The 19,768-nt window shown below is 41.8% G+C and overlaps 1 protein-coding gene across 1 annotated transcript in view; it reads left to right on the top strand.

The window, feature by feature from the left end:
• Positions 1–19,768, top strand: part of NRG1 (neuregulin 1) — a 122,946-nt gene that overhangs the window by 71,108 nt on the left and 32,070 nt on the right. Inside the window, exon 2 of the mRNA XM_056848008.1 lies at positions 12,358–12,487. Coding sequence (XP_056703986.1) covers positions 12,358–12,487 — 130 coding nt within the window. The remainder of the gene's footprint in view (positions 1–12,357; positions 12,488–19,768) is intronic.

The raw sequence follows: 19,768 nt of genomic DNA, 5'->3' as shown, positions 1-19,768 counted from the left end.
CCAGTATTCTTTTGCTGCTTCAGGTAGAAGTGAAAGTATAATGTCAGTAATAGAATCAGCTCTATTTTCATTTATTAGATCATGATGTGAAATCTGCGGAGTTGGTTCTTTTTACCCGAGTGAAGTGATCCATGTCCAGCTTTTGGAGATAAAATGTTTCTCCTACAGTCATTACCTGATTTGTTTCTCCTTTCTCATTAGTTATATTTAACCTTCTGGTGATGGAAGAATGAGGCCTTCTCAGACTTAGGAGATAAAGTTTTATTCCTTGTCAGTATTTATGAAAGACCTCTGGGCCCGATTAAACAGTGCATGGATATGTGATGTTTTTATACCAACATCCTTTCTGGGCTTCTCCACACACCAACTTTAAAAAGGTAAAGGTCCCCTGTGCAAGCACCGGGTCATTCCTGACCCATGGGGTGACGTCACATCCCTACGTTTACTAGGCAGACTGTGTTTATGGGGTGGTTTGCCAGTGCCTTCCCTAGTCATTTTCCCTTTACCCCCCACCCCCCGCAAGCTGGGTACTCATTTTACCGACCTCGGAAGGACGGAAGGCTGAGTCAACCTTGAGCCGGCTACCTGAAACCAACTTCCGTTGGGATCAAACTCAGGTCGTGAGCAGAGCTTGTACTGCAGCTTACCACTCTGCCCCTCAGGGCTCACCATCTTTAGTGTGCAATAAATTGACACTCATTTCTCGCTTGTTGTGCATAGGTTTTTTTATAATAATGGAAGGAAAAGTGCTAATTCCACTACCCTTTCTGTATCCCCTTTGTGCCCTCCCCCAACTAAAAGCCATTCTGCAAGGACTAGAGCTGCCAACTCCAAATTGGGAAATTCCTAGAGATTTGGGGGTGGAGCCTGGGAAGGGTGGAATTTGGAGAGGGAGCATCGCAGGGACACGATACCATATAGTATTTTCCAACTCTGGGTTGGGAAATACCTGGAGATTTGGGGGGTGGAGCCTGGGGAGGGAGTGGTTTCAGGGAGGGACCACAGTGAGATATAGTGCCATAGAGTTCACCCTCCAAAGCAGGCATTTTCTCCAGGGGAATCATAGAATCATAGAGTTGGAAAGGACCACCAGGGTCATCTAGTCCAAACCCCTTCACAATGCAGGAAATTCATAACAGCCTCCCCCCACACCCTCAGTGACCCCTACTCCATGCCCAGATAATGGTCAAGATGCCCTCCCTCTCATCATCTGCTTAAGGCCATAGAATCAGCATTGCTGACAGATGGCCATCTAGCCTCTTCTTAAAAACCTCCAGGGAAGGAGAGCTCCCGAGGAAGCCTGTTCCACTGAGGAACCGCTCTAACTGTTAGAAAATTCTTCCTAATGTCTAGACGGGAACTGATGTCTGTTTTCCTGGAGATCAGTTGTAATTCCAGGAGAACACCAGGCCCAACCTGGAAGTTGGCAACCCTAGCAGGCTGCACCATCCTCTGGAGATGAATACCAGGGGTCACTACAGATGAGGGGAGGAATTGGTCACTCCCACTATATCGGCAGAAACAACCAGCAAGATCTTTGGGTGCAACCCATTGGATTGTACCTGAAAAAATGTAGGTTGCAATGCTATTGAGGCTGCTGTAAGTAACTGTGATTTTGTGAGTGCTAATGTGTGTTATTGATCAGTCCCTGCTCACAGATGCTTAATCATTTCTGCACAAGTGCAGTCACCAACCATGACTGCATGCTGCAGTTGCAATGCTGTAGCCCTGGTATTGCAAGCAGCAAAAAGAATTAAGATCAGGATGACAGAGTAGGTGAAGAGTAAATGTATTTTAATGTTGCATCATTTGCATGCAGCTGCTGCTTTATTAACATTAAGAAAAAGTGCATTTTCATGCTCATCACAACTCCCAACAGTAATTTCCTGGCAGTTACATCTATGTTATACATGAGATAGATTAGTTCAGTGATACTCAGTGGCTCAGAAGCCACATGTGGTTCTTTGACATGGGCTGTGGCTCAATGGCAGTGCATCTGCTTGGCATGCAGAAGGTCCCAGGTTCAGTCCCTGGCATCTCCAGATAAAGGGACTAGAAGAAGAAGAGTTGGTTTTTATATGCCAACTTTCTTTACCACTTAAGGAAGAATCAAACCAGCTTACAATCCCTTTCCCTCCCCACAACAGACACCATGTGAGGTAGGTGAAGCTGAGAAAGCTCTAACAGAGTTGTAACTTGCACAAGGTCACCCAGCTGGCTTTGTGTGTAGGAGAGGGGAAACAAATCCAGTTCACCAGATTAGCCTCTGCTGCTCATGTAGAGGAGTGGGGAATCAAACCTGGTTCTCCAGATCAGACTCCACTGCTCCAAACCACCGCTCTTAACCACTACACCATGCAGCTAGGCAAGTAGGTGATGTGAAAGACCTCTGCCTGAGACCTCAGAGAGCCGTTGTCCACCTGAGTAGACAATACTGACTTTGATGGACCAAGGGTCTGATGGACCAATGGTCTGATTCAGTGTAAGGCAGCTTCATGTGTTCATGTGTGTACCTGTGGTTCTCCTGAGCCCTGTCCCCCAATATAGTACCTGCCAATGGATCAGGAAAGGGAGCCACCTTCTCTTTGTGGTTTGTGCTTTACAGGGGGGTTCCCACCTTGAAGCAGCCATTGTCAGCAGAACCAGTAAACTGCAAGGTTCCTGGGGTATAGGCCTCATGCCAGTGGTGGAAGTACAGGTGGCTGTTTTGGTTGATGGTAATTGCACGTGTGGCTCTGTGTGAGCTGCGGATTCGCCATTTTCTTTACATGGGAAAATGTTTAAACTGTTCAGTGCATCAGCTTTCCCAACCTTTTCTAGCCAAGGAAATGTGCATTCTGAGCCAAAAACAGCATGCAGAACCCAATCCTATGCGTTTTACTTGGAGGAAAAAATCTCACTGAGTTTAATGGGCTTTCAAAATTCAAAGGGAAGGCAGCATGGTACACCCCAATCTCGTCAGATCTCGGAAGCTAAGCAGGGTCAGTACTTGGAAGGGAGACCATCAAGAAAGGTTCTGCAGAGCATGGCAATGGCAAACCACCTCTGCTTCTTACTTGTCTCGAAAGCCCCTTGCTGGGGTCACCATTAAGTCAGCTGTGACTTGACAGCACTTTACACACACATGTGTGTGTAAAGTGCCGTCAAGTCGTTTCCGACTTATGGCAACCCTATGAATCAAAGTCCTCCAGAATGTCCTATCTTTGATAGCCTTGCTCAGATCTTGCAAATTGAGGGCTGTGGCTTCCTTTATTGAGTCAGTCCATCTCTCGTTGGGTCTTCCTCTTTTCCTGCTGCCCTCAACTTTTCCTAGCATGATTGTCTTTCCTAGTGACTCTTGTCTTCTCATAATGTGACCAAAATACGATAGCCTCAGTTTAGTCACACACACATACACAGTACAAAATACACCAAAATATGTGTGGAGATAATTTTATTACAGTGACAGAGCTGACTGTGGGGTTTTTTTGGGGGGGAGGTATACCTGCTTGGATTTATTTGATTACAATAATGTTAATGTTGCTGTTTTAGTTTGTGGAATTTTACTGACATACTTGCCTGTTTAAATGTGTCGCAGGCCATCCTGATAGCCCTTGAAAGCCATATTTCAAAAATGCTAATACTATATGTAATGCGCACAGGATTCCATCCTAAAACTGTCATCCTAAAAAACCTTTTTTACCTGGAAGCAAGCCTCTTGTATAGCAACTGTGTATAGGCTTGGGCTGCACAGCTCTTCAAAAATCTAAACTCTTTGTTTCGTGTCTCAAAACCTAGGCCAGGTTTCAGAACTTTTGCTTTTACTCTAGGGCAAAATTAAGCACATATTCCCCCACACGCACACGCTCACACACACACACTTTTCTCATTTGCTGCTTTTGGTAACAGAGACAAATATAATTTGAAACTTTGGTACCAAACATTACTCAAACTTCCTGTAAAAACAGCCTCAGCCCCACTATCTCTCCCCATCTTGAAAGTCAACACAACCGGAATGTTTCTGGTCATGCTGCCTGCTCCATAAACTACCCTCTCTGGCCTCCTCTGCAAGCTTAGATACTACGCAGAGCTGGTCTCAGCAGTGCTGCCAACTGGGTCAGTCTGTCAGTCTTTCAGAGCGAAAGCAATCTGGCACACAGAACTGTAGCGTTTGTCTTTTGTATTTCCTTTCTCCCCCCCCCCCCCAGGTTGGACTCTGAAGGGAAATCAGTCCTGACTTTGAGTCATATTGTGCAGTGAAACACATTAAATTGTTTCAACAAGAGTTTACATACCCTCATTCTTTCCTGAGGTGTCTATCTTCTGGTCCCAGCGTTTTCCTGTTTTCTTTAAGAGTTGGACATGCTTTTTAAAGAGAGTTTAGTGAAAAGTATTGCAAAGTTATGGAAATATTATCTGCATTCAGAGCTCCTGTGCTTTTGTGATTAAGGAACAGGGTCAGCTTCCACAAACAGATTTCCACCATAAGCTTGAATACCTGGACCAAGATGTCACTAACTATTTAAGACACACCAAGGTCCATTGCAATTTCTCATTAACTCACTACTTGATGCATTTCTTAAGTCCTCAATTTCTAGACTTACGTGATTGGGAAAGACATCTTTTCATTTTAAAACCATTAATTCACAGTTCTAGCAAACATGAGCACATAAAATGCAATAATCAAAATCAAAACACAGTTTTAAAATATTCTTATGTAAAGTAAGTCTGGTATCCAAGAGCTCAAGAACAACATGCTATATCACAAACTATTTTAAATTCATTTCGGTTTCAGAAGTTGTTTGCCATGTAATATAGTGAGAGCTGCGTTTTAAGAACCACAATTCCCTTCTGTGCAAAGAACCAGTTGAGTTGTTCCTTGACAACTAAGGTTGCCAACCACCAGGTAGTAGCTGGAGATCTCCTGCTATTACAACTGATCTCCAGCTGATAGAGATCAGTTCCCCTGGAGAAAATGGCCGCTTTGGCCATTGGACTCTATGGCATTGAAGTCCCTCCCCAAACCCCGCCCTCCTCAGGCTCCATCCCCAAAACTACCCGCCAGTAGCGAAGAGGGACCTGGCAACCCTACCTACAAGGTAGCTTTTGGTTTTAGAAGCTGGGAACATCAGCGCTAAATATGTACTGGTGTTTCTTATTGTGATCACTTAATTTAAGTGAATTACAGCAAGTTTGACAGGTATATGTGTAAAAGGATCTTGGATCATTCAAGGTAACGTTGTACTTAGCTAATTCCAGGAATGTATTAATTTGATCACCTCTGCAACACTTCATTGTATATATTTGTAAGGCGCATGGTTTGCAATGATCTATGGTTTGTAAATAAATTGAACTGATTAAGTAAATCAGTTGACTTGCTGGATCAGTACAAAGGATTCTGCATCCTCTTTCCCCACAGTGGCCAACCAGATGCCTTGAACAGCCATTCAAATTGGACATGAGAGGCCAAACTTCCACCTGTCACCCCCACCCCCCAGCAACTACCTAAGAACTTGGAGGTTCTGTCATGGCAACTATCCATCATGGCTAATAACCAGTGATGTGCCTATTCTCTATGATTTTATATAATCCTTTTCTAAAGCCATCTAAGCTAGCAGCCATCACTACATCTCGTGGTTGAGAATTCCATAAGTTAATGTGAAGAAGTACTTTGTTTAGACTGTTCAAAAGCTACTGCCCATGAATGACATTAGGTTCCCCAAACTCTACTAATATGGGAGACAGAAAAGTCTCTTTATACACTTTCCTCCATGCCATGCATTATTTTATGAATTTCTGTTATGACCCTCTTTTTGGGGAAAAAAGCTCTTTTAGCCTTTATCGTGGAGGTGTTCCAACCCCATAAACATTTGAGTTGCCCTTTTCTAGCTCTACAATATTAGTTTTGAGATATGATTACATAGTTCTGTGAACAGAGCGGTACACTGTATTCTAAATGTAACTGCACGATTGATCTATGCAAGCACATTAAAATACTGGCTATTTTTCTCATAATCCATAGCATAAAATTTTCCTCTTTTTAAATTGCTGCCATATACTGAATCTACATGTTCATTCAGCTGTCCACCAGAACTTCAAAATCTCTTTCCCAGACATTCACCACCAGTTCCATGTACATATAAAGCTATGGTTTTTTTACCCTTGGTGTGCGTCATATATATTGAGGCTCATTTGCTATATTGTTGCCCACTCACCCAGCATGGATTGCGTTTCACAATCTGATTTGGTTTTCTCCATTCCAATGTCATCTACAAACTTGGCCACTTCATCACTACCTCCCCCCCAATTACAAAGGGAAAGTTAAATATTGCAGATTATAATAAAGATCCTTTGGGAACCAACTACTTACTCTTCTCCATGTGAGAACTTCCATTTACTCTTTCTTTCTGATTCCTGTCACTGATTTTTTGTTGTTGTTGTTGCTTAATAAACAAGCTGGCCTGTCCTCTTATCCCAGGGATTTGGAAAAGTCCACAAATCACTAATTATTTGGATAATCAGTTAACAGATGCGATACTAATTAATTTTGCTCAGTAGATTTCAGTTAATGGCATAAGCTAGACTTTGGCCTGGCTTTTACCTTCTTAGTAATGCTAATGCACATATCAGTTCCACCAGCATCTAAAGGAAAAGAAAAGGAATTGCAGATGAGGATTAACTCTTTCATTGCATGAGAGAAATTAAGTGATTCCCTCACAAGATCTGGAATGTGACATTTTAGAATTGCTTCCATAATAGCTCAATTCTAAGGAGTCTTTCCTTCTAGAATATGATAATTCCAAGATTTTAAATAGCTATTGTTTCAAAATGTCACTATTTAGCAGCAAAGTATGAAGTAAATCAATATTGCACTTCCACACTGTTGCTTAATGGTTTTTTTCAACCTTTAATTTTAGATTGTTTTATATATGGTTTCTAAATTGTATTTGTTTTTGTGCAGTTGATCATGTAAGTCACCATATCGTTTATGATAGAAAGGTGGGATATAAATCTTCCTAATAAATACATATCTGGAAACGGCAAAAACCAGTTCCTGTTCTTTGAATTATGGATTGGCAGGGCAGATATATATAAATTTTATTTATTTTATTTCCTTTTCATTTCTGAGCTTTCAGATGTGACTTGGAGATAGTAATTGTATACAACTGTCATACTTTCTACATTTGAAACAAATATTTACAGCCATGATTTATGGGACCTATTAAAATAGACTTTTGACCACTGAGATTGTGGACACTACCGTTTCCAGCATTTTATACTAGATTATCTGAGGGGATCTGAAATGGTAATACCCACAACCACTGTTCTTTCAGCAAGATCACTCTTCGTCTTGCCAAAGGACATTATGCATTAAATTGCTCCAGGCAATTCAGTTCTGAATTCTGCTGAAGCATATTTTTGTGGGCCCGATGTAAGCTAGTAACACTGCTCCCCTCACACACATGTGTGTGCACACACAGAGAGAGTCCTATCCCATACATTAAAGTGCATGAGTCATGACATTTTAAAAAATCTATTTCTGTAATTACATGAATAGACCACATCATGGTAATGATCTTGCACTGGGATTTGTAGCCACAGGCTACACTAACGTGCATCCGTCTCCATACTCCCTCCACACACACACACACATTTTGGCCTTCCCTACACAGTGATTGCAAAAGTTCCTTTGTGGTAAAGAAAAAAGCAAAGAAGAATACAGACAGCCTACATGTGATTGACTGCCAATTTTTAAAATGCGGCTTTCCAAGAGTTACAGCTGTGGAGACTACCCATGACAGATGGATTCCACCAGAGGTACTGCCAAAGATACCCTGCAGTGGAAAAAACTGCATCTGAATCCATTCTACATTGGGATTTAATGCGTGTAAAGGGTTATATAGAAATGTATGATATCATACATGAATACAGACTACATTATTCTTATTGCTTCCCTTTACTTGCACCTGGATCTCTTGGAGTGGAATGAGCTAGAGATCTGCTGACAGCACCGGCAGCAGTACTTATTCACAGAAGCCTGTGATATAGTGAGCTCTTTCTTCCTTCAGTCATCTCTTTTTCACAAAAGGAGACAAGGATATCTACTTAAAATTCAGCAACAGAGTCTTGTTCATGACCCGTAAGCACTGAGGCTGGCACTTTATTTTCCCTTCATTGAACAATGACATCGTACCTGTCACCTTGTGTGTCTGATAGTCTATCTGCCTGAAGTTACACCTGACATCAGAGAAACTCTATTAAAGTACACACAAGTATCTCTTGTACTTCAGTTCAGAGATCTAAACTAGCCAAGGGAACACTGGGACTCTTTAGAAGAATTCTCTCTTTCAAGTGGAAAGCTGTTCAAAAGATACTCAAAAAGAAGTTGTAAGCCCTAGCTGTCTACTTTGTTATTGTTATTAAGAGAGAGACATTGAATGTACTGTGCATTTCTGTGTCTTTAGGCACAGAAAATTCAGACATGTTCAAGGTAAACTGAAAAATGACCCTGATTTTTGTGAAGGACAATTGATGAGATATTATTAAACTCTTTATTTCAACTAAGGGGCTCAATTTTAAAAAAATCTAGAAAATAAGACATTCTGCCAAGTGATTTTTTTGTTGGTTTCCATTGGAACTCTGTGGGCCTGACTAGCTTTCTAAAAACATTATAGGCTTTGAACGCCACAAGAGTAGATATTTTCGATAAAAGTGAAGTATGGGTTGTTGTAAATGACACTTGATTGGATATATGGAAAACCTTGTAACACTTCTGGACATTTTTTGCCTCTTCTGTGTTTCTCATTCGCTGGGTCAAAAATAACTGGACGCAGACACAGATTTCCTTCTGTCTGTGAGAAAATAGGTTTTCTGTTGGTTCTTGCAGCATTACATGGATTCAGGGCATTTGTTCTTGACAAATATGTATCTAAAATCAAGTACAGCAGCATTAGCTTATATTTAGAAAGAGATGGCGCCCAGCTATTATACTCTTTGGCAACATTCTGCTTCAGATTGCTTTATTGATATTTATTTGGAGCCATAATAATTAATGAGCCCGAAACAATTAACATTATAATGCAGTGATACTTTCAAATCTCTATAGCTTGATTCTTAAGGAATTAAACTTGCCAGGAAAGGATGCATATTATTTAACATCCACCATTGCAAACAAAGATTAGATTTGTAAAAATAGCAAACATTTCAAAGGATCATAGAGTTGGAAGGGACCAAATTCCCAGCTACCTCTCCCCCACACATCCAGTGGCCCCTACTCCATGCCCAGAAGATGGCCAAGAGAGGGCCCTCCCTCTCATGATCTGCCTAAGGTCATAGAATCAGCATTGCTGACAGATGGCCATCTAGCCTCTGCTTAAAAACCTCCAGAGAAGGAAAGCTTGCCACCTCCTGAGGAAGACTGTTCCAGTGAGGAACCGCTCTACTTCTACAGGGGGGTTAACCGTTTTGTATTCACCCTGACCTGGGCAGAAAGTTGCATGATGGGAAATGGGGCTTTCTCTTTTCCAGCATGCCTGGAAAAAGAATCTGTATCTACTACTTCATAGTCCCTCTCAAAACTTCTTCCTGCTCAAAGTCCCAAGTTACCTAAATTTACTTAAGTCAATTGGTGATGTCTCCTTTACCATCATCTTGCTACTCTGGGTAGTTTTGTGCCCAGCATTGTCCTGTTCTTACATTTGGCTCTGCCCGGAAAGTCTTCAACGTAGCTTCTATCCCCAAAATGGCAATATTTTTAGGTATGCAGGTAAAGTAGCATATGGTCTGAGAGATATGACCCATGGCCTCCTGCAAAGTCACGGAAGATGTTGAGGAACAACTCCCAGATTGCAGCTTCTAGCCTTGGGCCGGCCCCTGTTTTGTTTTTTTATAACTATTATAATTACAAAAGCTGAAGATCCAGAAAGAATTGCTATACTGCAGTTGCACAGGACTTCTGGCCACTGGGGCTAGGTGAGTAGGTTCCTGCTTACTTAGCAATAAACCTTCAGAAGTCTAGCTTTGTGGGACAATCACCATATAGTGCTGACTGCAGTAAACAATCAGTGTAGCCCAGTCATAATTGGTACAGCATGTAGGGGTGTATTTTTTGTTATTCCTAATCCTTCCCCATGCTGTATGGAAGAGTCTGGGGAAATCGGTACACGTTTCCAAGTCTACTTTCACTCCCTATTTCATAATACTATAGGCTGTTAGGGCTCTGCTCCCTTTGCAGGTTAAAGAATCATTTGCGGGAGCAATTAATTAGGAAGCACTTCTCTTCCAGTCCTAAATACTCCCACCACCAGGATGCTCTTAGCAATGACATAGCCAGAGCCCTTGAAAGCTAATAGCATTCCTAGGATACTGTACTATTCGGAGCTTGAGTGAGCCAATTTCCCCTCCCCCTTCTCTTCTCTCTCTGTCTCTCTGTGTCTCTCTCTCAAACATTCCTTGCTCAGTTTCTTCAGGCTCTCTTTCTGCCTACCTGGGGAGTTTCCTAGGTATGCACACACCACTGTGTTGTCTTTGGGTGGCTCTGTTTCACTCCTTTACTGATAGACACAGGACTTCTGTGTTTGCTGTTCTAAGGAGTGGCCTAAAATGTCTATATTATTAGAGATGTAAAACCTGTCAAACATTTTAGTGTGACCAGTGATGACCCAACCAGCCACTAAGGGCAGATCAACACTACAAACTTTAATCGGTTTGACACCACCTTTCAACTGGTAAGGCTTCCCCAAAGAATAATGGGAATAATGTCTAGTTTGGTGTGAGGGCTGAAAGTTGTCTGCTATAGAAATCTCCAGTTCCCCGAGGAGGAGAATTAAACTAGCTTGTCTATAGTCCAGATTTGCCCACAGAGCACAGTTTGTATTAGCTAAGAGCTAATCGTTACTTTGAACCTCTGCGGTGATCAGTTTTTTATCTCAGCTTCTGGGAGAGAAAGTGCAAAGCAAGATGGCCACAGCAATTATAGATAGCTCTAGGCTTGTCTCTTCTACACCCATCCTTGTAATTCAGTTTAAAGCATTCCATTAGCCTTTGTGGCAGTAATAAGCTTTGTCTGCAGGAGCTCATGCAGACAATGTTGCTTTTCTTTTTGGATTAATGCAACACTTTCTGAACTACGGGGTGTCTCCAGAGTAATAGTGTGCTTTCAGGAGGAAGCATTTTAGAAGGTTGAAGTGGAAGGGGCGGGAGATGGAATTCAGATGTGATACTTTGAATGGCATATGATTCCCCGCCGACTTCCCAGAGCGCATATGCAATAAATATTTTGACGTGCTCACACTCCTTACAAGTTTGTTGATTATTAAATCTGTCTAGATTTTTTTTTTTACAAAAGAATGATCATAGTAAAACTGTTTGCATGCAACCAAAAGTGTTACAGCCGCACCTCCAACATCTTGAAACAGATCTGGAGGATCTTAAACTAAGGCTTGGAATATTGAGCTGTGAAGATAAAGAAGATGGCTTGAAGCTTCACCATCCAAAGCACCTAGCCATATATACAGCGATTGTTTCCATTTTGCTGAGTAGTTCATAGGGAAGAGCATACAACACTAGCTAACAGATTATACCCTGGGAGTATCAAGTGGTGAAGAATTACTACAGCTATTCCGCTTCCCTTGCAGAGCCCAGAAAGGAAATGGTGTCCTAGAATTTGGAGCAGAAGCAATTTTCAGCTAAGGTTAGCGATAGATATGAAATTATATCTTCGCTGCCACATCTATGTTTTTGTGAGACCACTAGAAGAACATCTAAACGGATCTAAACATTTTGAGGCACAGTTATATTACTAGTGGCTGTAGTGCTGGTATTACGAACTTTCCAGCAATTAGAGACTTGAATCAATATATTTGCCTGGTTCTTTCAAATCAATATGCCCACTGCAACCTTCCTCGGTTCTATTTTTGTTTACCCTTTGATGCTTAGACCGAGTCCCTTTCTAAGATCAGAGCAACTGAGCCAGTGGTAGACAATTATGTGATAGGAGGGCAGAGGAGTCTTCTTCACCACCCCTCAAAAATTCTTTAGTGCATTATAATGTAGATTGCTCATACAGGTAATGTTCATGGTATCAAATATTATTGTGCATTGCAGCCTTGGATTCAATTCCAAATCATAGTCAACTGTACACATTCAAATACCCCAGGAAATATTAATATGAGGAAGTGTTCTACAATTGTTCATAGAGAACAGCTTTAGGATACCAACAGTTACATTAGCCAAGCTAGTTCCTATTATTCTGGGATGCAGTGAATATTGTGACCCTTTTTGGATAGCAGGTTTTTGAAGGTCTGTGGTTTGTATCCTGTAAAATGAGAGCGTACAACCATACTGATTTTGCTCGTCTGCTCTTTTTGTTTCTTCCAGCCACATCTACATCTACTACTGGGACCAGTCATCTCACAAAATGTGATGTGAATAAGAAAGGCTTCTGTGTGAATGGTGGCGAGTGCTTCATGGTCAAAGACCTCCCAAACCCACCAAGATATTTATGCAGGTAAGAAACCTTTCCTAGTTGCTTCAGTGGAGCTGCAGCATTTCTTGCTGTTGATGGCCACATTGTTATTATTAAACTGATGACAAAGCAGATTACTTTCTTTTACCAGCAAGGTTGTATAACACTCTAAAATTGCCATAACACTATTTCCTCAGTGGTTTAAAAATTAGTTTATTTTTACTTGGACTGTCTGTGACACACGGAGTAGGCTGGGAAACAATCGACTCAGTGATTAGGAATGACACCTGTATAATAGGTATTGAATGCAATTACTGCTAAAAGGCAGTAACCAATTTAGTGAAATGGGGGAATTTTTCACAGAGCTTTGCAGCGGTTTCGCAGCCGGTTTGCGTCGCTGCAAATTTTTGGTTATTCATGGCTGCTCCAATTTTTTTCTGATTGAGCAATAAAAGCCGTGTTATAACCGGGGCAAGTCAAACCACTTTTGCCCCGTTCTTTCCTGGTGCTGCGCAGTTTTTGGCTCGGAGCTCCATGAAAAAAACTGCCTTTGTTCCTTGGTTTGGAACAATTGTCCCTGCCCATGCCGGCTAATTTCTCCTCCCCCAAGAACGGCGATTGGGTGGGGGAGTTTCGCGCTCGGACAAGAATACCGCCGGCGAGCAAGCCAGGAGCCCTCCTCTCTCTCACGATGCACTGGGGCCGGATCAGGGCCGGCGCTCAAGCCAGGGGCCTTCTTTCCTCTCCCCCCCCCTGCCATGCACACTGGCTGGATCGGGGCTGGCGCGCAAGCCAGGAGCCCTCCTGTCTCTCACGATGCACTGGGGCTGGATCCGGGCCAGCGCGCAAGCCAGGAGCCTTCTTTCCTCTCCCCCCCACCATGCACACTGGCTGGATCGGGGCCAGCACGCAAGCCAGGAGCCCTCCTCTCTCTCATGATGCACTGGGGTCAGATCAGGGCCAGCGTGTAAGCCAGGGGCCTTCTGGGGGGAACATACTCTGGGAAATTGCTTTAATGCAAGAAGTTTATAGTGGCCATTTATGCACGGGAGGTTTTTCCTTGGATTTGCCGCTCTCTAGATGCACCCTTTTCCCATCCAAATTCTCAAAACTCAACAATCAGCCCCCAAGAAGAGTTTTGAGAATTAGGATGGGAAAAATGTGCATCTAGAGAGCGGCAAATCCAAGGCACACCTCTTGAAGCGGCACAGGTTGGAGCTGCTCCATTCCCACTTCTCTGGGCACATGGATGCAATTCCTGCCCCCCCCCATCCTGTCTGTCATTAAAGGGCAATGGGTTCCACACCTATAGAAAATAGAGGGAAGCTTTGAGGAAAGCGCTGTCTTGCCCCCCCCCCAAATTTGGAATCTGACTGTTCCAAAAGCAGAACAGAGCGAGGGTGGAAGAAAAATGGAGGAGACCAGAGGGACTGGTGCTTGTTTTTTGCGCTGGGGCTGGTGAATCGCACGAGGTAATCTGCTGGGCGGAGTTGGGGGCAGGCATAAACAATGAGCTTGTTGGAAGGGGAGGCCTCCTGCAAAAGGGACAGACCAAACCGTTGTCAAATACAGCGTGTTTTCCCATGAAAAACCAAAACTACATCGAGATTGACGGGGATAAATCGCGGCCATGAAAAAAACATTTAAATCGGGGTTTTTTTTGGTCCATGGCAAAAGAGAAGCAAAATCTACCGTGAAAAATGCCCCAGGGAGTGCAGCATACAAAGCTAGTGTTTTGAGGGGGCTCCGCAGTTGTTTTTTATAACACTAGATCTAATTTTCTAAGTGTGATGTAATAGGGCTGCTTTTCATGTAATCTTTAAAAGGGCCAAGACACCAACTGTGAGTCACTCCTGTGTTTGCCAATACCTTCTCTGTAAGTTAAGATTGGAATAAATTAGTTTACAATGTTTTATTAGAAACAGCAAAACAATCTACACCTCCATTAAACACTAAATGTGACTCTTTGTTAAAAGGGACATTCAACTGGGGGTACATAGTTGCCATCACTCCTGCTTGTGAGCTTCTCAGAGTCATCTGGATGACCACTGATGGTATGGAAACAGAATGCTGATCTAGAGAGACCTTTTGGTCTGACCAGCTGTTCTTGTGCTAAAAATCCTTTCAGTCCCAGTTTGGTATACTTAGTTCTATTTAACAAAAACAGTGTTTTCCAAAACTGTGTTTTATGTACTTTGAAAAGAGAAAAGACAGAAAGCTCTAACGTTCATCTTATCAGTTGTTACCATATCTCCTCATCTCTGAGCGGTTTATTTATTTCAATTGATAGCTGGCCACCCCACCCCAACTGAAACTAGGCTCAGGGCAGGTAACAACCAACTACATTGGCAGTCGCCAAATTTCTTTCCCAGTAAATTAAGATGAAAAAAAAAATAATTTCCTTATGGGTTAGTTAGATAGTTCCTTCCCCCCCTTTTTATTTTGGTCTCAGTGTGACATTGTTCAAGGCCGAATTGGCCATATGAACAGTATCATTAAAGTAAGTAAAATCAACATAAGTTCAAATATCAATAAAATTAGGGCTGTCAAAAAAAAAAATTCGGTACAGTTCGGATTCGGCCAAATTTGGCCCTTGTGGGTTCGGTACGTGCCGAAGTCCGAACTCCCCCGCTTCGGATCCGTTCAATTCGGCGGGAATTCAAAGTTCGGAAACAAATTCGGCCGAATAAAGCCATTAAAAACACAACCGTGCCTTTCCGCGGCTCGGGGGGGGGCATTTTTGGGCTTAGAGGTCCCAAACTTTTGGCAGAGCTTCAAAGGACGTTTATTGAAAGACTCCCCAAGTTTTGTAAAGATTGGGTCAGGGGGGGCTGAGATATGGGCCCTGAAAGGGGTCCCCCCCACCCTTAATGTTGTGCATCTCTCAGCAGAGCTTGCCGCCCACGCACAAATCTCCCCTTACTTGAACATGAGAAATGAACATGTACATATAGCAAGCATGAAATGAACTTGTTTAACATTTGAGATACATCAAATTTCTCATCATCCTTATAAAATCTCATATAATTTAAAAATAAATGGGGGGGTGTGCCAAAAGACAGCATTGCCAGACTCCAGACTCCATTTCAAAACTGGCCACCCAGTTGAAACAAATGCCAAATGAGATGCCACTACATTAAGAGATGCAGTAGTATTAACCCCATCCTTTTCTGTCCATAGATGAATGCTTCCTTTAAATGTGTAAAAGCCATGTGCAGTTTTTCTCTTTTCCTAGTTTTGATCCACACAATAATATACAACAGAAAAGCCTACTTATAGAAAGTTGTCAGTCCTCAAAATATAAAAATCAGTTTTAACTAGCAAATATTCTGACAATATCTTTAATTTGAATTATGGTTTTCTTGTTGTTAAGATGTTTACATCTTAACTAATGAATCACATGTTTGGATTTTGAATATCAGATTCTTCCTTGTATCCTGATTTAAATTTGATTACTGAGCTTGGGAGACTTGTATCAATCAAACCAATTGTGTTTGGAAGAGTAGCAAAGTCATAATGCAAATGAGGTTACAAAAGATCGAGAAATATCATAGGTCTATATTTGTTGTGATATTTTTCTGATTCCTTTTTGAGTCACCACATTGCCATATGGAAAAAGAATGAAACCTCATTTGCATGTCTAAGCTCTCTGTCTAGATCTGTTCTGCTCCCATTTTATCCTCTGCCCAAAAAACCGTCAGCAACGAAGCCCTTCATTCTATAAACAGCCCATTATTTTCCATTTTATGTTAGTATTTTGTTAGTAGTTAACAAAATTGATGGGAAAATGTTCAACTCATTATGAATTCATATCACCCATACTATAGCTACCTTATAATAAACTGTTTAAATTAATTCTGAAACAAAAACAAATCCTATTAAACAGTTTAAATTTATCTGTTGGTATTCATTTAAAAATAAACTTTTAAACTAGAACCCTGCAAGTCAAAAGATTAGCTGGCTGAATCAGACTAATATGTGAAATTCAGCCTCATCATCGCCATCCATTGTCCTGAGGTGGTCTCTGACCTCAGTGCTGCAGTCAGGTGGAAGCCGCAACAAGGAGATTGCATTGTTCAGGTCTTCACCGTAACCTTTGTGTCTTTCTCACTTGCCTCACCTACCCAATCCTTTCCTGTCTATAGTGGACACTCTAGCTTATCCACTGGAGTCCCACTGTCTTTGTGGTTGCTTTTCTCCAGGTCTGTGCCTCCATCACCCACTGCTTCCTGCTTTTCAAGCTGTGGTCTACATGGTTCTGTATTTGTTTTTGTTTTTTTAACTTTTATAATGGTCCATGGGTTACAACAATATAAAATCACTTAACACACATTTTTAAAAAAATACCACTTAAAAAGACAAATTGCAGTTAAAAAAATGGTCAGCAAGTATATTAAATATTGCTCATTAGCAGTTTCACAAAGCCACAAATGCTCAGCATAATCAAATAATAGTTCAACAGTATGTAAGCCCAAGGCCCTTTGAAAAAGGACTATCTTCAGAAGATGCCAAAGAAAAAGCATGGTGAAGTTACTGTGGAAGAGCACTCAGTAGTTGTTACTAAGAGGGCTCTTTCTCTGTATTTCAAAGAGGTCATAATCCAGTGACTTGGTGCATGAGCAGGTCTGTATGGGAGAGGTAATCCATGCTTTCAGTGGCCCATTGCTTTCAATGGTGGGAATGTTTGCCGGGCTCCTCCATAGAGAAGCATAACGAAGTTCGCAATAGAGAATCTGACTGGCCACTTCACTATTCTCTATGGAGGAGGATGGGGGCGACGCCTTCCAGACCCCATAAAACCGGACCCCCGGACCCAATCTTCACCAAACTTGGGGGTTCAGGCAAGGAGAGTCCCTTGCAGCTACGCTGTAAATTTGGGGGCTTTACCTCAAAAAATGCCCCCCCAGGAGCTTCGCAAAGCTTGAGGAAAGCCAAACCCGGAAAAGCCAAATAAACACCCTGTTTTTTCGGGAATGGCCAATTCAGCTTTGGCTTTACTGAAATGGCTTTTTTCAGGTTTATTTTCAGTTAGGGTTTATCAATATGCACAAGCCTAATCACCATCTTGCCCAAGAATGGAATATTGGAGACTGGACAGAAACTATCAAGGCTGGCGGAGTCAGTGAAAGGTTTCCTCCATAGACATCTTACTATTGTCTCTTTTAACTTGCTGGGGACCCTATCTCCCTTCAGAGAGGCATTTTAATCTCTCTAGCCAAACAAGCAGGAAGGATAAGGGTCAGAGATAGGCTTCACCTTTCCAAGAGTTGTGTTCATATCCTCAAGTTGCTGGATGGTATTCATCAAAACTGGACAAGATATGCAATCAGATACTTCTCTATATACAATATGCCATCCATGTTGGAATTCATATGAGCAGTTTTTCCACAAATTAGTCTTAGATATTAAGGTCTCATCTAATTTATGTTGAGGGATTAGTTGTAACGTGTTCTGAACTATTTGGAAAAGCTTTAATAGACAGCATTACACAGATACAGTGAAAGTAAAAAGTGTGATTTCTTCATTGTGATCATCACTGCCATGGAGTAGTTTTAAAAGGAGCAGTAGCTTATGCTTAGTTAGACACAATCTGTATTTTTGCCTCCATTGCTCTTGCCATCATCCTTGCAATTTCATTGGTAAACCAAGGAGCCGTGTTTGCTTTACTAACTTTCAGAACACCAATCATGCCCCCTCCCCAAGTTGTCTGCCTATTCTAGACTTCAACCAGGAATTTGATATGGCCACCAGCCATTCCAATAGCAGACATTCAAAGAACTATCAGGAGACCATCCATCAGTTTCTAAAGTGGACAGTTCTGTTGGGTTCCCTACTGCTGCAGAATTTTGGGATTTCTGCTTAGTCTAAAATCTTCTAGGTAATAATTTGTCCATGAAAAGAGAACTAATAAGCCACAAGCACAAATTTTCCACAATAGGACAGTTGGTCCAGAGTGTGTTGATAAGTGCATGGGGCCAGAAATAATTTGCAACAAACCTGTAGTTGTCATGGGAGCCATAAAATCCTGAGTCACCACTGGATAAGTGGCTAAAAGCCTGGGGGTTCTCAGCACTACCTCAAGACCACCTCTATTAGGTTGTACAGTTGATCATATGCCAGCAGAATCCGTACTCTGATTCAGTCACCTAGTATTGAATATAAACATTCAAAGTTCTGGGTCTGGTGGACAGGGTGCTTCAAGATGTTCACTTCAAAAATGTTCACATTAATTCCTTTTTTTGGTGTTTCCAAAAAGGCTGATTATCCTGAAATTTCAAGAGTATTGAGGCCGTTTTGGGAAACCGTTTCAAGTTATTTTTACAGGTTCAGGAATATCAGGTATGGGTAGACCTTGCCTGTCTACCGCCCATTGAAAACACAGCAGTAAACTTAGTGTCTGAACTCAGTTGCCAGCTTTACCCAAGCTGAAAAATATTTTTTAAAAAAACACAAAATTTCAGGACATAAATGCCAGGAATTCCAACATTTTGGGAGTGCCTTTTGCTGCTTCAGAAATCTCCAAGCTGAAACAAAGCAGCAAATTTCAGGTGTCATTTCAGCTCAAAAATATTTGAATGCACATCCCTAGTGCCTGATCAGGAGAATTAAATCGCAATAGACCACATGTCTAATGCAGTTTAGGTTGCCGCTGCACCAAAATGCACAGGAACATAGTGCTACAATAGGATAACTCTGTCCGTCTCCTCCTCTAAGTTCTATTACAGGCTGGTTTTGTTTATCATTTCTAATCCTCTTCTCAGCCAAGGGAACTCTGCCAGAGATACCCTGGAGTTATCTTTTTTTATTCCTTTATTGACAAAAAAAATGTGGGTAGCCATGTTAGTACATGAAAAAGAATAATAAAAAAACAGCAGTAGTGTAACATATTTTCATTAGGACCAGTGAAAATATCACAAACTAGTGAGTAAGCTTTTGAGTTTCCAAGCTCTTGATCACAATGGAATATTAAGTACAAAAGAAGGAAACAAATATATACCAGGGCATGCTGTCTCTTGACCAGTCTCCCTAGCACTTCTCTCTCTCCCCCATGAATCAGATAGCCCCTCCTCATTTTAAACACTATGACGTTTCTCTATAACCCACTCTTGTTAACCCCTTCTTGCTTCATTTCCCCATATCCTCCTTCTCCTTGGGATTTAACTAGAAATGATGATGGGAGATCCATGAACAGATCTCTCATGGAGAATTTTTTAATAGCATTGGGGGGTCTGATATGTAGATCAGGGTAATACCTTCCCCTGTATAAATTTTCTGACCTCAGTCGGCCTCTTTTGCAGATTTTCTTTATGGTTCTCTCCCACC

This window comes from Euleptes europaea, chromosome 4, assembly GCF_029931775.1.
Source record: "Euleptes europaea isolate rEulEur1 chromosome 4, rEulEur1.hap1, whole genome shotgun sequence".
Lineage (NCBI taxonomy): Eukaryota > Metazoa > Chordata > Lepidosauria > Squamata > Sphaerodactylidae > Euleptes > Euleptes europaea.
Note: the sequence above shows the minus strand (reverse complement) of the source record. Positions and strands in the feature narration are given on the sequence as shown.